Here is a 15,169-nt window from a genome sequence, read left to right on the forward strand (position 1 = left end):
TCCAAGTTTTTGTCCAGAGGGGTTTGGTCCTTCGCAGGTTGGAAGGTCTACAGATAGGCTGTGGCTGCGAATAGTTAGGCATGTACTTGAGAAGCAGCAGAGGCCTTTTTCAGCGTTGCAGAAGAGACTTCTTTTTCTTAGTGTTTTAAAAGTAAACAAAACTTTTGTGTGGTGCACATGCTTACTTTCACTTACAGACTTTCTACCTATGTTCCCTCCTTCCATAGATGTGGTATTAATTTTATCTCCTGTACGTGAATTGAATTCACTGATTTGCATCTAATCATGCTTAGAAAAAAAGCCCCTGTAAATAGCTATCAGAATTAATTTGGCAGCAACTGTGAGAAATGATCATAAATTTACAAATGCAGTTGGATTTAGACTTAATGATTGAGCATGGATTTAACAAGAAATATAACCCCAACCTCTGGGAGGTAGCACTTAGGTTTCTATAATAGTCAAAAGCGCTTGGCAGCTCTGGGACTGAGATGAGAGACTGGGAGTTGTCAGGGAAGGAGACAGAGGGGTTTGGCCTGGGAAGAGGCAAAGAGGAAAAGAGAGGAAACTCGGCTGAGTGCAAGCAGGAATAGTAAGAGAAATCTCTGTGTTTTAAGCATGTGCTGTTTGAGGTTGTTTGGGGGTGAATTTGAAAGACATCAAAATGTCTTCACCTGCCAGGAGCCCGTCTGGAGCTGTGGGTTCTTGGCATGTTTGAACATCAAACAATAATAGGCTGCTTTTGGCCCACAGGGAAGCCAACAAATTAGCGGGGAGCTGGGGAAAATGCCATCCCTCTGCCACAAGGGCCTGATCCTGAAAAGCCTCAGGCACTGCAAACAGTTCTGCACTGAAAGCAGAGGAGCTGTGTATAATGTAAAGCAGGTTTCCAAGGTGTTGCAGGATGAAGGCCCAGCTGCCTAAGGATGAGCGAAGCCTTGCTTTTTTTCCCTGTTGGTATGGGACAGATCAAGGCATACAGTGGAGAAAAGTGACTAGGCAAGTGCACAGGGAAGCCTTGAAGGTGGCTGCAGAGCGTTCCTCGATGAACACAGCTGACAGCATGCAAAGCTCCCTCCTACCACCACTGCCGGTTATCTGTTTCACTGGCAGTAATTCTAGTGGCTGCTTGCCGCAATGGGACAGAGAAGTGTGATGCCTTGATGAAAAGTGCTGTAGGAAGGAAAAACATTGTGGCAGATATACATTTTTTTATTATGTCAGTATTACTGAACTTTTTCTCCTTTCTTTTGTTATTTAATCAGGGACCTGTATCTTCATGATGGGAGAAAACATCATCATGGCTGTTAAGGTCCGAGCTTCTCCCGGAGCGAGGATTTATCAGGGCTGAGAGACTCTAGATTATCCATAAACCTCCTCTAAAATACCTTGGCGCCTCCTTCTCTCCCCGTCGTGAGTGGTCTTGAGTGCGGATACTAAGATGGCATCCAGCCTCACCTGTGCTGGCATCATCTGGGCCTTCCTCTCCTTCCTCTGCGCTGCTGCCTCCTGCGTGGGGTTCTTCATGCCCTACTGGCTCTTGGGGTCTCAGCTGGAGAAGTCGGTTTCCTTTGGCACTTTCCGGAGGTGTTCGTACCCAGTGCGGGACGAGAGCCTCCAGACGACCGTGATGGTGGAGCAGTGTGGCCGCTACGCCTCCTTCCAGGCCATCCCAAGCGCTGAGTGGAGGATCTGCACGGTGGTGACAGGGCTGGGCTGCGGGCTGCTCCTCTTGGTGGCCCTGACGGCGCTCATGGGCTGCTGTGTGTCTGAGCTCATCTCCAGGACTGTGGGCAGGGTGGCAGGAGGCATCCAGTTCCTGGGGGGTAAGTGCTACGTGCTCTATGCTTGTGCTGTGGGGGGACATGGCAGCATGTTCAGGCTGTAGGTTTCCAGGTGTGGAGACTCCTCGGGTGATCTGGGGAGAAGAGAGAGTCATTCAAACTTTCTGCTAGCAAGGGAGACCAGACCTTGGCTCCGTCGACCATTGATTGGGCTGCCTGTGTGTCTGAGCATGGCCCAAAGACTTGCAGTGATCTGTGGTCACTCTCCTGCACTTAAGTCCCTGTATAACCTTTGGGAGTTGCATGCCAAATTCGGATTGCTGAGCACAGCCCTATGGCAAAGACTGACTTCTGTGGCTGGTGTCTTCACAGTGTTTTTACAGGCTGTAGATTTTGGCAGAGCTCAGCTGAGATGGATTTACCTGGAGAAGTGTGGGGGCTGCAGAGCCCCCGGGAGCATTGCAGAGGATAGACTGTGTTGCTGTGCAAACAACCCCAGCCTTTTTCTTTCTCCTTCCCACTCCCACCATCCACACAGCTGCCTCCACCTCTGCCCTCTGCAGATGTGCGGTTCTGGCAACGAGGCTGCAGCCCAGGTTTCAAGTGGGGAATGTTCACCCCTGGTAGCGGTGGCCCACGATCGCAGGAGAAGCACAGCCAAGCTGTCTGATGGTACACTGAGTTTGTTGGGTCTCTGGTCTAGACAGCGTGTGTGGGAGAATGGAGTATTTAAAAGTTATGAGACAATAAACAGGATCCTGAAGCTGTGGTTTTTATAGGACCATTTCCCAGTAAATCATCACTGTCTTGTCATTGGTGACATGCAGATCAGTAGCGCTTCCGTCCTGTGCAAACACTGCACCGCGTGTGCTGTTTGGTGTGTGCTCACCTCCGTAAGGGGCCTGTGTTTCGCCGGGCTTCCCATGCCGATAACATGCAGTGCCCACACCCAGCCGTGCATCTCCAGGCAGACCGCTTAGCAGCAGACTTCAGTGGGAGGACTCCTAACTCTCTCCCCTCCAAACAGAAACTCACCCAGCACCGGAAATATGAGCAGATTTGTAGTATGCAGCCATAAGAAAGCACAAGACAAACTTTGCTGTAGTCTGGCTCAGGGCTCATAACGGAGGCCTTCAGCCCCGGGGAAGCCAGTGCGGCTCTCTCCCGGTGGTGAGGGGAGCAGTTCTGCCCTGCAGAAACCCTGGCTCCGACTTTCTGAGTGGTTACTGCACTTCAGAGCAAACTGACCCTGTCACTTCACCATTCCCTCAGCTTTGTGACCAGCAGGCATTCCTGTGTTTAATTTGGCTGGCAATTTGAAAATGCAGCAGCTGCTGGAGAGTTAACTCTGCTGCAAATTGCTGCTTCTTGAAGCCTGCTCCGTTTTGGAGTTCCACCGGGGCAGCCAGAAGGTGGAGAGGACACTCTGCAAGCCTGCTCCGTCTGGCTGTTTTCACTCAGAGCCTTCGCAGGCTGCTTGGCTTTACGCGCCCCCGTCTATTTCCAAATGCTAGCTCTGCTCATCTGGTTTGAATTTGCGTTCGGTCCCTTTTCCGCGGCTGTGCTCCCCTGCCTGTCAGCCGGGCCGGGCTGGCTGCGCCTGTGCGTACAGCCACGCCGGTGAAATGCGACGGCCTGAGCGGGGGCAGCCGGGCAGGGGGCCTGGGAAGCGTGGGGACACGCGCCCCCCTCGTGGTGTTGTCGCAGGCTGAAGGCAGGGTGGTGAATCGTGTGTGAGGAGGAGAGAGGCCCCTTCGGACGATGCCTGGCAGCCCCTGGAGCTAGCCCCGGATGGGCACGCTGCATCCCTTTGCTCAAGGAAGGGATGTAAGCGTTTAGGGCTTATCCACTGTAGGTGACAATTTGAAAGACGTGTGAACTTGTGATATGAAACCAGAATTGCCAAAGACTTTACTTACAGTTCAGAAATTATTTACACAGCATGTCTAATTTTCCTCTCTACTGGGTTTTATGGTTGTCTCTCATTTCACTCAGCACTGCTGGAAATGTGTAAGAACAAAGTGAGAAACCATTATTTCTCAACCTGCTTAAGAGCTGACTGGGGGGCGGGGGGCGTTAGGGAGAGGCCAGGTGGTGCAAGCCAATAATTTGGGTGAACTGAAGGGACATATTAAGGTAAAGATCAGATGCTTACATCCTTAATAAGATACTTACCTGCTATAAATTAATATAGCTTCGTTGTTTAAATGACATAACTGCATTTATTCAAATGTCTAACTTAGGCACTATAATTACTAGGTTGCTTTTTGTCAAGGTAGCCATGAGCTGTTCAGATTATTTACTGTCTAGGAGTGTCACGTCTTAGTTCCCTGTGCAATGGGTTTAAGTTTGCTTTACTGCCTACTGTGTGTACTTTGAATATGGCTCAGTGGCACTATGGTGATTGTCATTTTATTTGGCCTCCAGATGAATATCTAAACAAATAAAACCCTCACAAATATTTTTCTTGGGAGAAAAAGGATCCCCTCCCATTTTTATTATGGTTAAAAAGCCTGGGAAAAAATAAGCCGCTCTCTGAGTGATGACATTGGATCATCCTCTGTGCCTTTCTCCTTGTCTGGGCAAGGAGATGAAGGGCAGTTTCTCTTTCTGTTTCTTTTTCATCTGAGTCACCTGCACGAACACACTGCTGTGCTTCCTGCTTTTGGTAGCAGAGGATGAGTGTTTGAAAGAAACTACATTTCTCTTGAAGCTAGAAACCAGCATAAGAACATGCTGGGTGTAGCTAGTTTACAGTTTCAGTGGTGTTCCACTAGTCTCAGTAACTTTCTTAACGTGATTTAAAAATATGGCCTTGATTAGGAACTAAATGAATTGACAGTGGCTTGTTATGGGAGACCCAAGGTTCGGTGAGATGTAGAATCACCTGTAGTTGAGGTGAGCTGAAACACTAAGGTTGCTACAACTAACTTACTCCAACACTAGAAACATTTTTACTACTGTTCAGAGGTGGCAGAGAACAGCGGTAAGCAAACAGCCTGATCCTCCTCTTCTAGCAGTGGAAGGGAGGAGTAACTCCAAGTAGGTCAGTGGAATAACACCTGTATAAAAGTAGTGTAGCTTGCACTAGCTAAATGGTGCCAGGGTTTTACAGCTGGGATTTCCCGACGTTGTATGTGGCAACTGATGTGAGTGAATTATTCATGAGCACTTATACCATAAATCTGCTCTTCTTATAAAACTGAGTGCCAGGACCTGCAAGAAACTGCAGATCCATGCAGAATCAGGAGAGCTGTTTAGGTATCAGTGGATCTTACATATTTAGTCTATATTTACTGTTTCAGATAATCCTGAGTACGGTGCATACATGCATTTTAAGATGACTCTGGGATGATGTGTACTGAGTTTTTGTTCCTAACAGAAAGACTGTGTTGTAGATTTTTCCTCCCATTTGCAATTATCTGAACCACTTCCTTTCCCATGTCTGATCACGTGACAGCTCTGTAGCTATTATAGCAATTGCTTACATGAAGAAGCAATGTTATTTTTATCATCTTCTCAGTCAATTTGGCTGCAGGCAACAAAAAGTAAGCAACACCCTGAGGCCAGCTGTTTCTTCAGTGACTGTCAGTGGTCTGCAGTCCATAGCCTGCAAACTGCTGCTGCAGTATCTCAGGACATACTTCATCAACATTTCTGTTGGATTGCTTCGAAGAACTGACAACCCATGTGAAAGTTATGCTGTCTGTAACCTCTTGAGGGCACAGTTATGTAGATGGATAAAGTCTTCACTGATAACAATAAGTGCAGTGTTTCCAGTTGGTTTGCTTTGAATGTTTGGAAGATTGAGGCATATATAAAGTAGCTGGAACAGATTGCCAGGATGTAGCTTTGTCTGTAGCTATTGAGGGCACGATGGCAGGAAGTGAAGTTTAACAAATCTATGGCAAATTGGACTCTGTAATTATTGATCTTCTTTCCACTGTGCCTTGGCAAGTCAATTCCACTTAAATGGGGAGACTAAAAATTTGCAGGTATGTGGCTCAGATGTGACATACTAATTTGGTGAATAGTTTCGCTCTCTGAATGCAGAGCAATAATTTTAGGAATATAATGAACTTAAAGGTTAGCCAGTTTTATGAGAGGCAGTGGATCAAAAGATACAAGTATTGCAAGGATGGTCAATTTAAAGAACATTATGCTAGCAAGGTGAAGCTTTCCATTAGAATGGTCAGCACACAGGAAATATAGATGAAGCCTGCACTTGCTCAGAACTCCCTTTGTCTCTGTAGGACCACCAAACCAAGCTCAGAGGGTTATGAATCTAAGGGAACAGAGCACGAAATAACCTGCTGGCTTAGACGCCTCTCTGAATCTGACAATTTGACCCTGATTCTGAGTAGAATGTGAGAAACGGGCCTTCTTCTTAATTCTGGTGCAGCCATGTGGTTTGTACTGTCTTCTTTAGCATGGTCACTCATTGTCTGTACTCAAGAAAACCACAAGTTTTGCTGCTCTCTTCAGTAAAGGAGCAAGCTTTTCGGCAGCACTTTCTTTTCCTCTCCTTTTTGCTCTATCTTGTTTTCCTTGTGTCTCATAGGAGTGCTGAAGCCCCTGAAATGATGGTCCTTGTAATGATAATTAGAAAATCTGGAGAGCTCTTGAAATGTGGGATGATGAAAGGACCATTCAATTATTTGAGAAAAAGAGGATGCTGTTCCCAGTAACTTCTGCTTCCATCTCAGAAAAAAATACGGTCTGCTGGTAAAAGCTCTCAGCACCACACGAAATCACTGCAGAATACTTCTCCAAGTGTGCTGTCCCAGTAGCGGCCATAATAGTTTCCACCACCCATATCCTGCTCAGGTCAAGTGCTTGCTGGATGTGGAGGGCAGAGGAATAAGGAGCTGCATCGAGATGAGGAGAATATGGTGATGATTCTGTGTTGCCTGTGGGGATATCTCAGAGAAACTCTTTGAGATTTTGGGCTGGAAATTTTAAGAAAACAGATCCAAAGGAGATTTTCAGGTTTTTAGCATACTAGTGGCTGAATCTGACTTTGCAGGTGAGATGATCAAGGTCTAAAATATAGGGAGAAGAGAAGGGAACGGAACTAAAGTTGTAGGACTGTGGGACCATGTAGAGACGCTGTCCCTCAACAGAAATGCTGAGTGGACAGTTAAAGAAGTAAGAGGAGCTCTTGGGAGGGATGGAGTCACTGAGTCTAAGGGACAACCACATCTGAGAAAATGTAGCTGACAGTCAAAAAGTCATGGGTCCAGGAGAATGAAGGCAGGCTTGGTTCTGAGACTGGCTAAGGAAAAGTCATTTGGGGCTTTGATGAGGGTAGTCCCAGTTGACTGCAGGATATGGAAGCTGTCCGGGGAAAGGCTGTGCGTGGCACGGAGGACTGCAGGCAGTGACCAGTAACCATTATTTTGTCTGACAGCCGAAGTGAGGCTGTCTGGTTTCTGCTGGGAAGACTAAGGTCAGTATCACTTTCTGCCTGTAGGGCAAAAACCTAACTGAGAAGCCTTGCGGGGGCAGGGAGGAGCTGAGATTGTCAAGAGAGTTTCAGGATGGAAGCTGTTGCCAAACTCTTCTCTAGTTCGGCCAAACCTGTCTCATCCACTTCCTCCACCTATACAGCTTCCTCCCAACTCTTCCTGAAATTTGTACCTGGCGAAAAAAAAAAAGCATAAACCCATTAAAAAATATCCTTTTTGTCCTTTCATCCTCTATTTAGCCTCAAAGTATTTTTCAAAAGAGTAACTTATGAGGAGAGCTCAGGGAGGATGTCTGTTTCTAACCAGACCCGTACACTCTTCCCTCGCTCGTTAGCTGCTCAGGCTGCTTTGTCCCTGTCCTCCCCTCCCTTTCCCCCTGTGAGGTGCAAGGCCTCAGTGCCTTGGCTGGGCCCATGTAGACATGTGAGAGGGCAATCCTTATCCTAGACAAAGACAAATTGCGAGGCCAGTGTTAATCCAATGTATACATGTGCATATAAAGGCACTGCAAGAGGGGCGTATGGAAGGAACAGATGCCTCCCCAGGAGGTAACAGAAGAAGAGCAAACAAGGAACATGGCACTGTTAAATGTGGTTACAGAGTGACTGTATGTTGGCAATAATAAGCAGAGAGCTCTGTGACTACTTAGTCTGATGTCTGCTGTAGCACAGGTCATAGGACAGACCCAATATAATTCCTGTTTGAACAAGAGTATATCTCTGAGAAAAAAACTTCTAGTCTGAATTTAATTACTTCCAGAAAAGTAGGCTTTTCATAATTTGTCCCAGTGGTGAATTACCCTGAGTCCTTTTCTTACAAATCTCTTTTCATACAAATGTTAAAAAGTGTAGCACCAAGAGCAGATCATTGCAAAAACCCTACTAAAACCACATTTGCTTGAGGTTTATTATAGTTTTCTTTTAAGATCGAACAATTAGCCTGCTTTTAATCCATTGAAGTTGTGCTATGTTCTAGTTTCTTAACCAAAACAGCTTGTGTGGAAGCAGCTTCATGGCTGCTATGTTTCACACCAGCTATCACTTTTCTTTTCTATAGGCATCGACCAAGGGATAAAGTGCAATGTGCAGTTGACTGTGCTTCACTTTGACTTGCTGAGCTGGTTCCTGTGATTGCTGGTGCTGATGCTCAGTATCTGCTTCCCAGCGCTACAAGGTGCCTTCATAGACTGTGATACAGTGCAGAATCAAGTCTGTGGATTTGGGTTAAACCAAGTGAGGTTGGGGAGTGTTATTGTTGTAGGATGATGATCAGAACAAGGGAATTTGGAAGTTGTTGTTGTCTTTAACAGATTTTGTGGCATATGTTCTATTGAATAATTAGCTAGCTCTCTGCTGTATCCAGACAGAGGAGACAAGTTAAAACATGGGACAAGTTCAACTAAACTCATGCAATTTATGTCTTCTGCTGCGCTCAATTTATAAATGACATTACTCAGATTCTCCTCCCAGTCTTTTAATTGTATGTAGCCTCTGTTGCTTGAATCTTTCTTCTCTGCATGGACCACCAAATCTGACTGGGGGACAGTCAAAGTTAGCGGGTACTTTCATGTGATAGGTCAAAGAAAGGTACAGTCTTACATTCTCTATGTTCTCAAGTGACTGACCACATCTCAGTGATCAGGCCTTCCCCTTGGTCGCAGATGTTCTCATTGTGGTCCTGCTAAAGTTGCTGCCCCAACAGATCTGCTAGCCCAGCTTTTCGTGTGATTAGTCCCTAATGAAATCCACTGAAGGAGACCCGAGTTAGCAACAATTTGCTATTTAAGCTAACACCAAGCATTTAAATGCAGGTTAGCAAGCAAGAATCATTATGATATTACTGGCCATAAACTGCAGAATCAGCAGCTGCAAGAAGGCCATCACCCCCCAGCAAGGTTATGAGCAGCACAGAGCAAGCAGAGGGTTGTAATGCTCTTTGGGTAGTGGAGATGCAACCAGAAGAAGAAAAATGATGCTGAGAGTAGTTTCATACAAAAGTTATCCATGTGAATTAGCTTGTTTACAGTGAATTGTGCTTTGAAAGAGGCATTCATTTTTATTTTTTTCAATTATATTTACTCCTAATATAATTTTCAGCTAAATACAGGGAAAAAAAGCTAAGTTTCAGCCCAGAGCAAATTCTCGAAGTTAGATTTTAGGTTCCATGAAAGCACATTTAAAATGCAAATGCTGATGCATAAGAAAAAAGATGCTTCTAAAATTTTAGGAAGAGTCACTTTACTTCTCTTTGCTTTGCTATTGATGTTGAATATAAAAGTGATGTTTTGAATATTGCTGCAGCTGTGTTGGATTTAAGCAGAATTTTGCATTAAGAACAGAATTTTTGATCTAAAGAAGTCCTAGAGTGCTGTTTTATTTATCTCTAGAATGATGTTCAGGCTTTTTGCTTTTTTTGCCCTCTTTTCTTGGAAAGGAACAATGATGATCAGCACTTCTATGATACCTTTCATTTTAAAGGGCTCTGCTTGCATAAGCTAATGAAACTTCAGGAAATGTGAGACAGGGGAGCAAATATCCAATTTTACTGGTACAGAGACAAAGTAAATTCAGAGTTACTTTACTTCGGGTCTTCTCCATTTATGTTGGTTAGACAGAACCTGGGTGTGAGTTAGTCATTTTGTTTCTGCATTTAAAGACCTGGCTTGTTTTGTTTCCTAAACTCCATGAGCTATTTGAACATTGCTGGGAACTTAATTTAGGCATCAAAATGTTGCAATGTTTTCCAAAGCAGATGAGGTCATGTGCCCCACAGACAGGCCAAGATTGTTCCCAGTGACATACTTTCCAGGATTTTGTCCAGTCTGGCTTTACATGTCTGTGTAATAGGGCTTTTTTCACTTCTTTTAGGAGACGCAGCTTACTATGTATTCCATTTGGAATTTTTCCTGATGCTCAACCTGCATTTTCCTCTCTTTGCTCACATACTTTTACTTCTCCAATACACTTTTAACCATTTGGGCTGTTTAACTTTGGCTTTCTAAAGTATAGTAAGACAGTTTTCAGTCTCCTCCGTCATTAGGATGAAGTCAGACGTAGAACTTGAGGGCAACCAAGGCATTGTTTCCGTGCAGTGAGTGAATAGGAAGGAGCATGACCTAATTAAGAAACATGGGACATATAGGTACAACCAAAACCCCACCACAACCACATCCCTCACTGTGGCCTTGTTATCTGCCTCCCTGCTCAAGGATTTCCTTCTGCCCTCTGAAACACCTCAGATGACTTGAGAGACATTAAGATTTCTCCGCTGCCCACGTACAAAGTCCTGGGTGGCATAGGAACCATGTGAAGGTGGCCCAAAGTCACAGAGGGCCATGAAGGACATCCTGTCCTTGCTCCTGGGATGATTCTGCCACCACAAGACATCACAGGCCAGAGGGGTAGTATTGCATTTGACAGATCCCTTCTAGTAGCTGTCCTGTGCCTTCTCAGGCGTGAAAAATTGGGCATGGTCAATGCACCCTGACAATGCTGGTGATACGGCTGATTCCCTGGGCTTGATTAGATCTCATTTACATTGTTTGTTCCACTGTCAGTCCCCTGATGTCACAGGTATAACTGAGAACAGACGCAGGCTTTTTTTTCCCCTCTGGATTTGCTGTTCCTTAGAGCCTGACCTGTTGAAAACAACAGCAATATTCCTCCATGGGAGTGAGAAGAGAGGGCAGGGTCTGGAACTCGTGCTCCAGAGCTCAGCACCATTGCTACCCATTGAGGCTGGTGGGATTTGAGAGAGGTTGGTGTTGCCAAGAAGTGCAGAGAAGTTTGCAGGATGCCAGATCCTATCTGTATCCCTAGATAGTGAGTGTTTATTGTGGTGAGACTGATGCCTTAAAATGCAACTGGTTCATCAGAGGGTTGCTGTACCATGGGTCGAGTGCACCTTTTCCTCCCTAAGCCTGATAAACCTCTGTCTTTCAGGAAGACTGACTATTTTGAATGGATTTGTAGGTAAAATTCTTTACTGGTGGGCTAGCAGACTTTTAAGTGAGCTTGGTAGTAGTCTGTAGGATTATAATGAAAATGTTAATTAAAAATGTAAATAATTACATATTACAAATCATTGTTATTTTTATCTTGTAACATGATCCAAAAGGCTCCAGAGAGAATGAAGCAGAAAATGCAGTGCTCTGATGAGCACTGTATCATTTCTCTAGTGATGTAAAGATCTGACCTTGCAGTCTGACAGTTCAGTTGTCTTGCATTGTCCCGCAGTAAAGATGCCTTTGTAATATAAAGTGGTATTGTTGATTTGAGAAGAATGGTTTTCTTATAAATGCAAAGGGCTACGGAGGTTGTCCCTTGCTTCGAGGAGAAAGGATTTAAGAAAAAGCCATGAAGGATCAATCTGGAATAACAAAAACTGCTTCTGAAAACAGCACCTTTTAAAAGGATATGAAACCCACTAACACAGTAGAGTGTAGGAAACAGCCTTAAGGCTCCTGAGGAGTAGGCTTCCTGTCTTCTTCACAAGTTCAGGCTTTTGTCTGGATCTGCAGCTAACTGAAAACCTATTTATCAATACTTTTTTTTTTTTCATCAGAATAAGCTTGGTAGTCGGAGCATCATAAGCAATTCAAGTCAGGCACAATATAGCTGAATGCCAATTATTAGGAAGAGTTACCAGGGCTTATTAAAAAGTGCTTAGTTTTGAGAATCTGTAGAAACTGTGGGTAGCATGATGTTAAGGGACCTTTGTGAGTGTGTGCGGGAGAGGAAATTTCTTTGTACTTTGTTTCAAACTTGCTTTTAACTAGATGTGTCCCAGGCGCTGCTGGATGACTGCAAGCTTTAAATGACATTTGGGGATTTGTACATCTGCCTGACAAATTTGTGCAAACGTCCTCAGTTATACAGTGTTACTGTTGTTATGATTGTTCTTGTTATAGTGTAGGAAATTCTGGAAATCCATTGTGCAAATCACAGGGGGAAGAGAAACAGAGACAGTTGCTGCTCCACAGAAATTTCAGCTGAAACAAGCAAAGTGAGATCAGGAAATTGGTGGTGCTTTGAGTTTATTGTGTTTTTTTTAACGTGATAAATACAGATGCTAAGGAGTTTCTTGTGCACCTTGTGGAGGAGCAGGTAAAAGGAGCTCTCTGCATGCTGGCTTAATAACCAGTTATAGATGTATGATCTTCCTGAGTGCAGTCTCCTCTTCAGATAACCTGCACCCCTCTAAAAGCTCTTTTATTTGAAATAAGTCCTCAGAGAGGACCCCAACTGGGATGGCGGACGCCAGATTACGTCAGGCAGAGCAGGCTGAGAACAGGGCGCTGCGGGGACCAGAGGGTGCTGCGAGGAGAGAGGATGTATATATCCTGTACTACTGCTGAGGCATGGGGGGTCTTGTAGATGTCGTCGAGGTTATATGCAGGAAAATACAATAATTAAGACCTCTGCTGTGCTATATAGTATGTAGGTTTTGGCTTTACTTTCCCTCGTATTTTAGTTTTCAAGAAATTCTGATAGTTTTTAAGTCTCTATCCTGCCACAGCAGAAAAAAACATGAAGAAAGGCACTAAACAGTGGGATAAAGCTCTTTACAGCTAAGGCAAAACCCTAAACCATTAGAGATGCATTCTGCAAAATCAGAGATTGTTATAGCAGTCAGGACATTTTTACAAGAATTCATGTTACAAGAATCCCAGTGCTTTGGAGAGCTTTGCTCAGTGCCTGAAATCTCTTATCTAACCAGAAATTTTCTCTCTGCAAAGCATTTCAGAGTGGCGCGCTGACCAGTGAGAGCAGACCCTGGCCGTTTGGGGAGCAGGTTGTGGGGTGAGACCCATGGGTAAGGCAAGCCGCGGACCTTGAGCCTCTCTGCGTGGCCCTGGGGGCAAGGCCAACATCGACATGTCCTTCTCGTCAGTCCCCCAAAATACCAGTGGCGCCCTGAGCCCCCAAATAATGAATGCACCCCAAGTTATTTCCAACATATTAGTTGGGCTGCACAGCTTTATAGTCCTTTGTGCTGCCAGAGTTTGAGGGACTGCTCCTGTGAATAAATGTGAGCACAGCTCTGCTTGCAAGATCAGGCTCTTTCTTAACAATGTTTCAAAATGATGCTGCATGATAATTAAGGAGTAAAAAGATTTCCTAACATCCTACAGTGGAGTGATGCTTTGGAAGCCATTCTGCTTATGAACGCTGAGCCGTCTGTTGAGCAGGGTCTGTTGCTTCCTGTTTCTCTTATTTTAGCATTATATTTTATTTCCTATTTTCCTCCAGTAGCTTCTATTCATTCCCCAAACTGGAAAGGGACACCATGGCTGAAGATAACTTATGCTGAGCTGTTAAGAGCTCTATTTAGCTCATTCCTTTTTTCCATAACAATTCGCAATAAAAAAACATGTCAGGAAAGAGCTCCTTTGTTTAACATTCAGTGACCTGCAAGGGCTGGGACAAACCTTATGCTGGAGATGACAAATTCCATTTCAGGCCACTAAGCAGGAGATCCGGTGCTAAGAACACAGGAAGCTGAGAGGATAAATACTGTAACTTTTCATCTCATGCATAAGAATTGCAGTCTGTTTTGATCTCGTGGTAGAGAAAAGTCATTCTGCTTATCTCATCTAACATAGTGGCTAGTCTGATTACAAGCTTCCCTGCTTGGCACCTTTTTAAATTCAATTTGGCTGCCTGTGCCCTTGGCACACAGTGAGTTTCATTAAATTTCACAGCAGTTAGTTTTCATTCCCTCTGTGACACCTTTTTATCAACATTTGACTCTAGTGTAATTTCAAGCAATTGTGCTTTTTTGTGGAGCACTTGTACCATCATAATTTGGCAGAGCAGGTGAGGGAAGACGATTCAAATACCATTGCAAATCTGTATAGAAAATTCATATATGGGAAGCCAGCTCAGCTTGCAAGTGTTTTTCACGTGCGATGACAATAAAAAGAAGCTGCTTTCCTTCCTCTTCAGTTGGTATCATTGTAGACTGTCAAAATTGCAGTTAACAAACTTGCTGAGAGATGCAAATTCTTATTTCCTTCAGGCTCATCACAGCTTTATTTTTAAAAGCAGGGCTAGTGGTCTGCTGCTGGAGTGACAACACAAAGTTGTGAGACAAGCTTTCGGAAGCTCTGGGTGAGACCTGTGGCTGTGCAACAAGTCCGTATGAGTTTTCTTTTCAACAAGAGATGCAGAGGCTGGTTTATTAGGAAAGTGTGTGTGTGTGTGCGCGTGTGTGTGTATGCACGCATGCATGCACGCATGTTTCTAGGAATGCAGAGGGCAAATGTAGCTGTCTTCCTTTTGGTATCTGATATCTGCTTCTGGGGGGTGGGATGAGGAAATGTTAGCATCCTGGTACGGACCTGACATCTCTCACCCACATCACTGCTACCTCCTCTCTGACCCAGAGCAGCATTTTCTTAGGTCTGTGTCTAAGGAGAAGATGCTGGGGTTGCATTCGTGTAAGCAGTAAGTGGTTGTGAGGTACTCTCTAAAATGCCTTTATTTGCAGAGTGCCCTGGCCCTTTTTTAGTTTGCCAGGATAATCAGAACATCCAAAAATCATGTGTCATGGGTCTCTCATTAAAATTTTAAAAAGTATTTTTTAAAAGTTAATTAAAAGTGAGGCTTGAAAGTGCTTAAAAGTGAGCATAAGCTCTGCATTCAAGGATAATTCAGATTTAGAGACCCACGTCTCACTGCAAGCCAAGGGCAGCCAGGCTTTGGAGGCTGGAATCATTTTCAAATTGAGACTTTTGACTGATGAAACTTTTCCTTAGGTCCATCAGGAGGTATTAGTTCAAGCCCTTTCCATTCAACTAACGAAGCACTTTCCTCTCTCCTCAGGCCTTCACACTTCCCCTTGTAGACAAAATGTTTCCAAATATGCATGGTCTCAAGCAGGATCTGAGACAGGAAAGGTGGAGCTCATGGGCAGTTC

The 15,169-nt window shown here is 44.6% G+C and overlaps 1 protein-coding gene across 1 annotated transcript in view; it reads left to right on the top strand.

Annotated features, from left to right (window-relative positions):
* The window catches only part of LHFPL6 (LHFPL tetraspan subfamily member 6), a 149,960-nt gene that overhangs the window by 1,047 nt on the left and 133,744 nt on the right, over positions 1-15,169 (top strand). Inside the window, exon 2 of the mRNA XM_064504904.1 lies at positions 1,263-1,823. Within this exon, the coding sequence (XP_064360974.1) occupies positions 1,439-1,823 (385 nt within the window). The 5' untranslated portion in view covers positions 1,263-1,438. The remainder of the gene's footprint in view (positions 1-1,262; positions 1,824-15,169) is intronic.

The sequence above is a fragment of the Dromaius novaehollandiae genome, chromosome 1 (genome assembly GCF_036370855.1).
Source record: "Dromaius novaehollandiae isolate bDroNov1 chromosome 1, bDroNov1.hap1, whole genome shotgun sequence".
Classification (NCBI taxonomy): Eukaryota; Metazoa; Chordata; class Aves; order Casuariiformes; family Dromaiidae; genus Dromaius; species Dromaius novaehollandiae.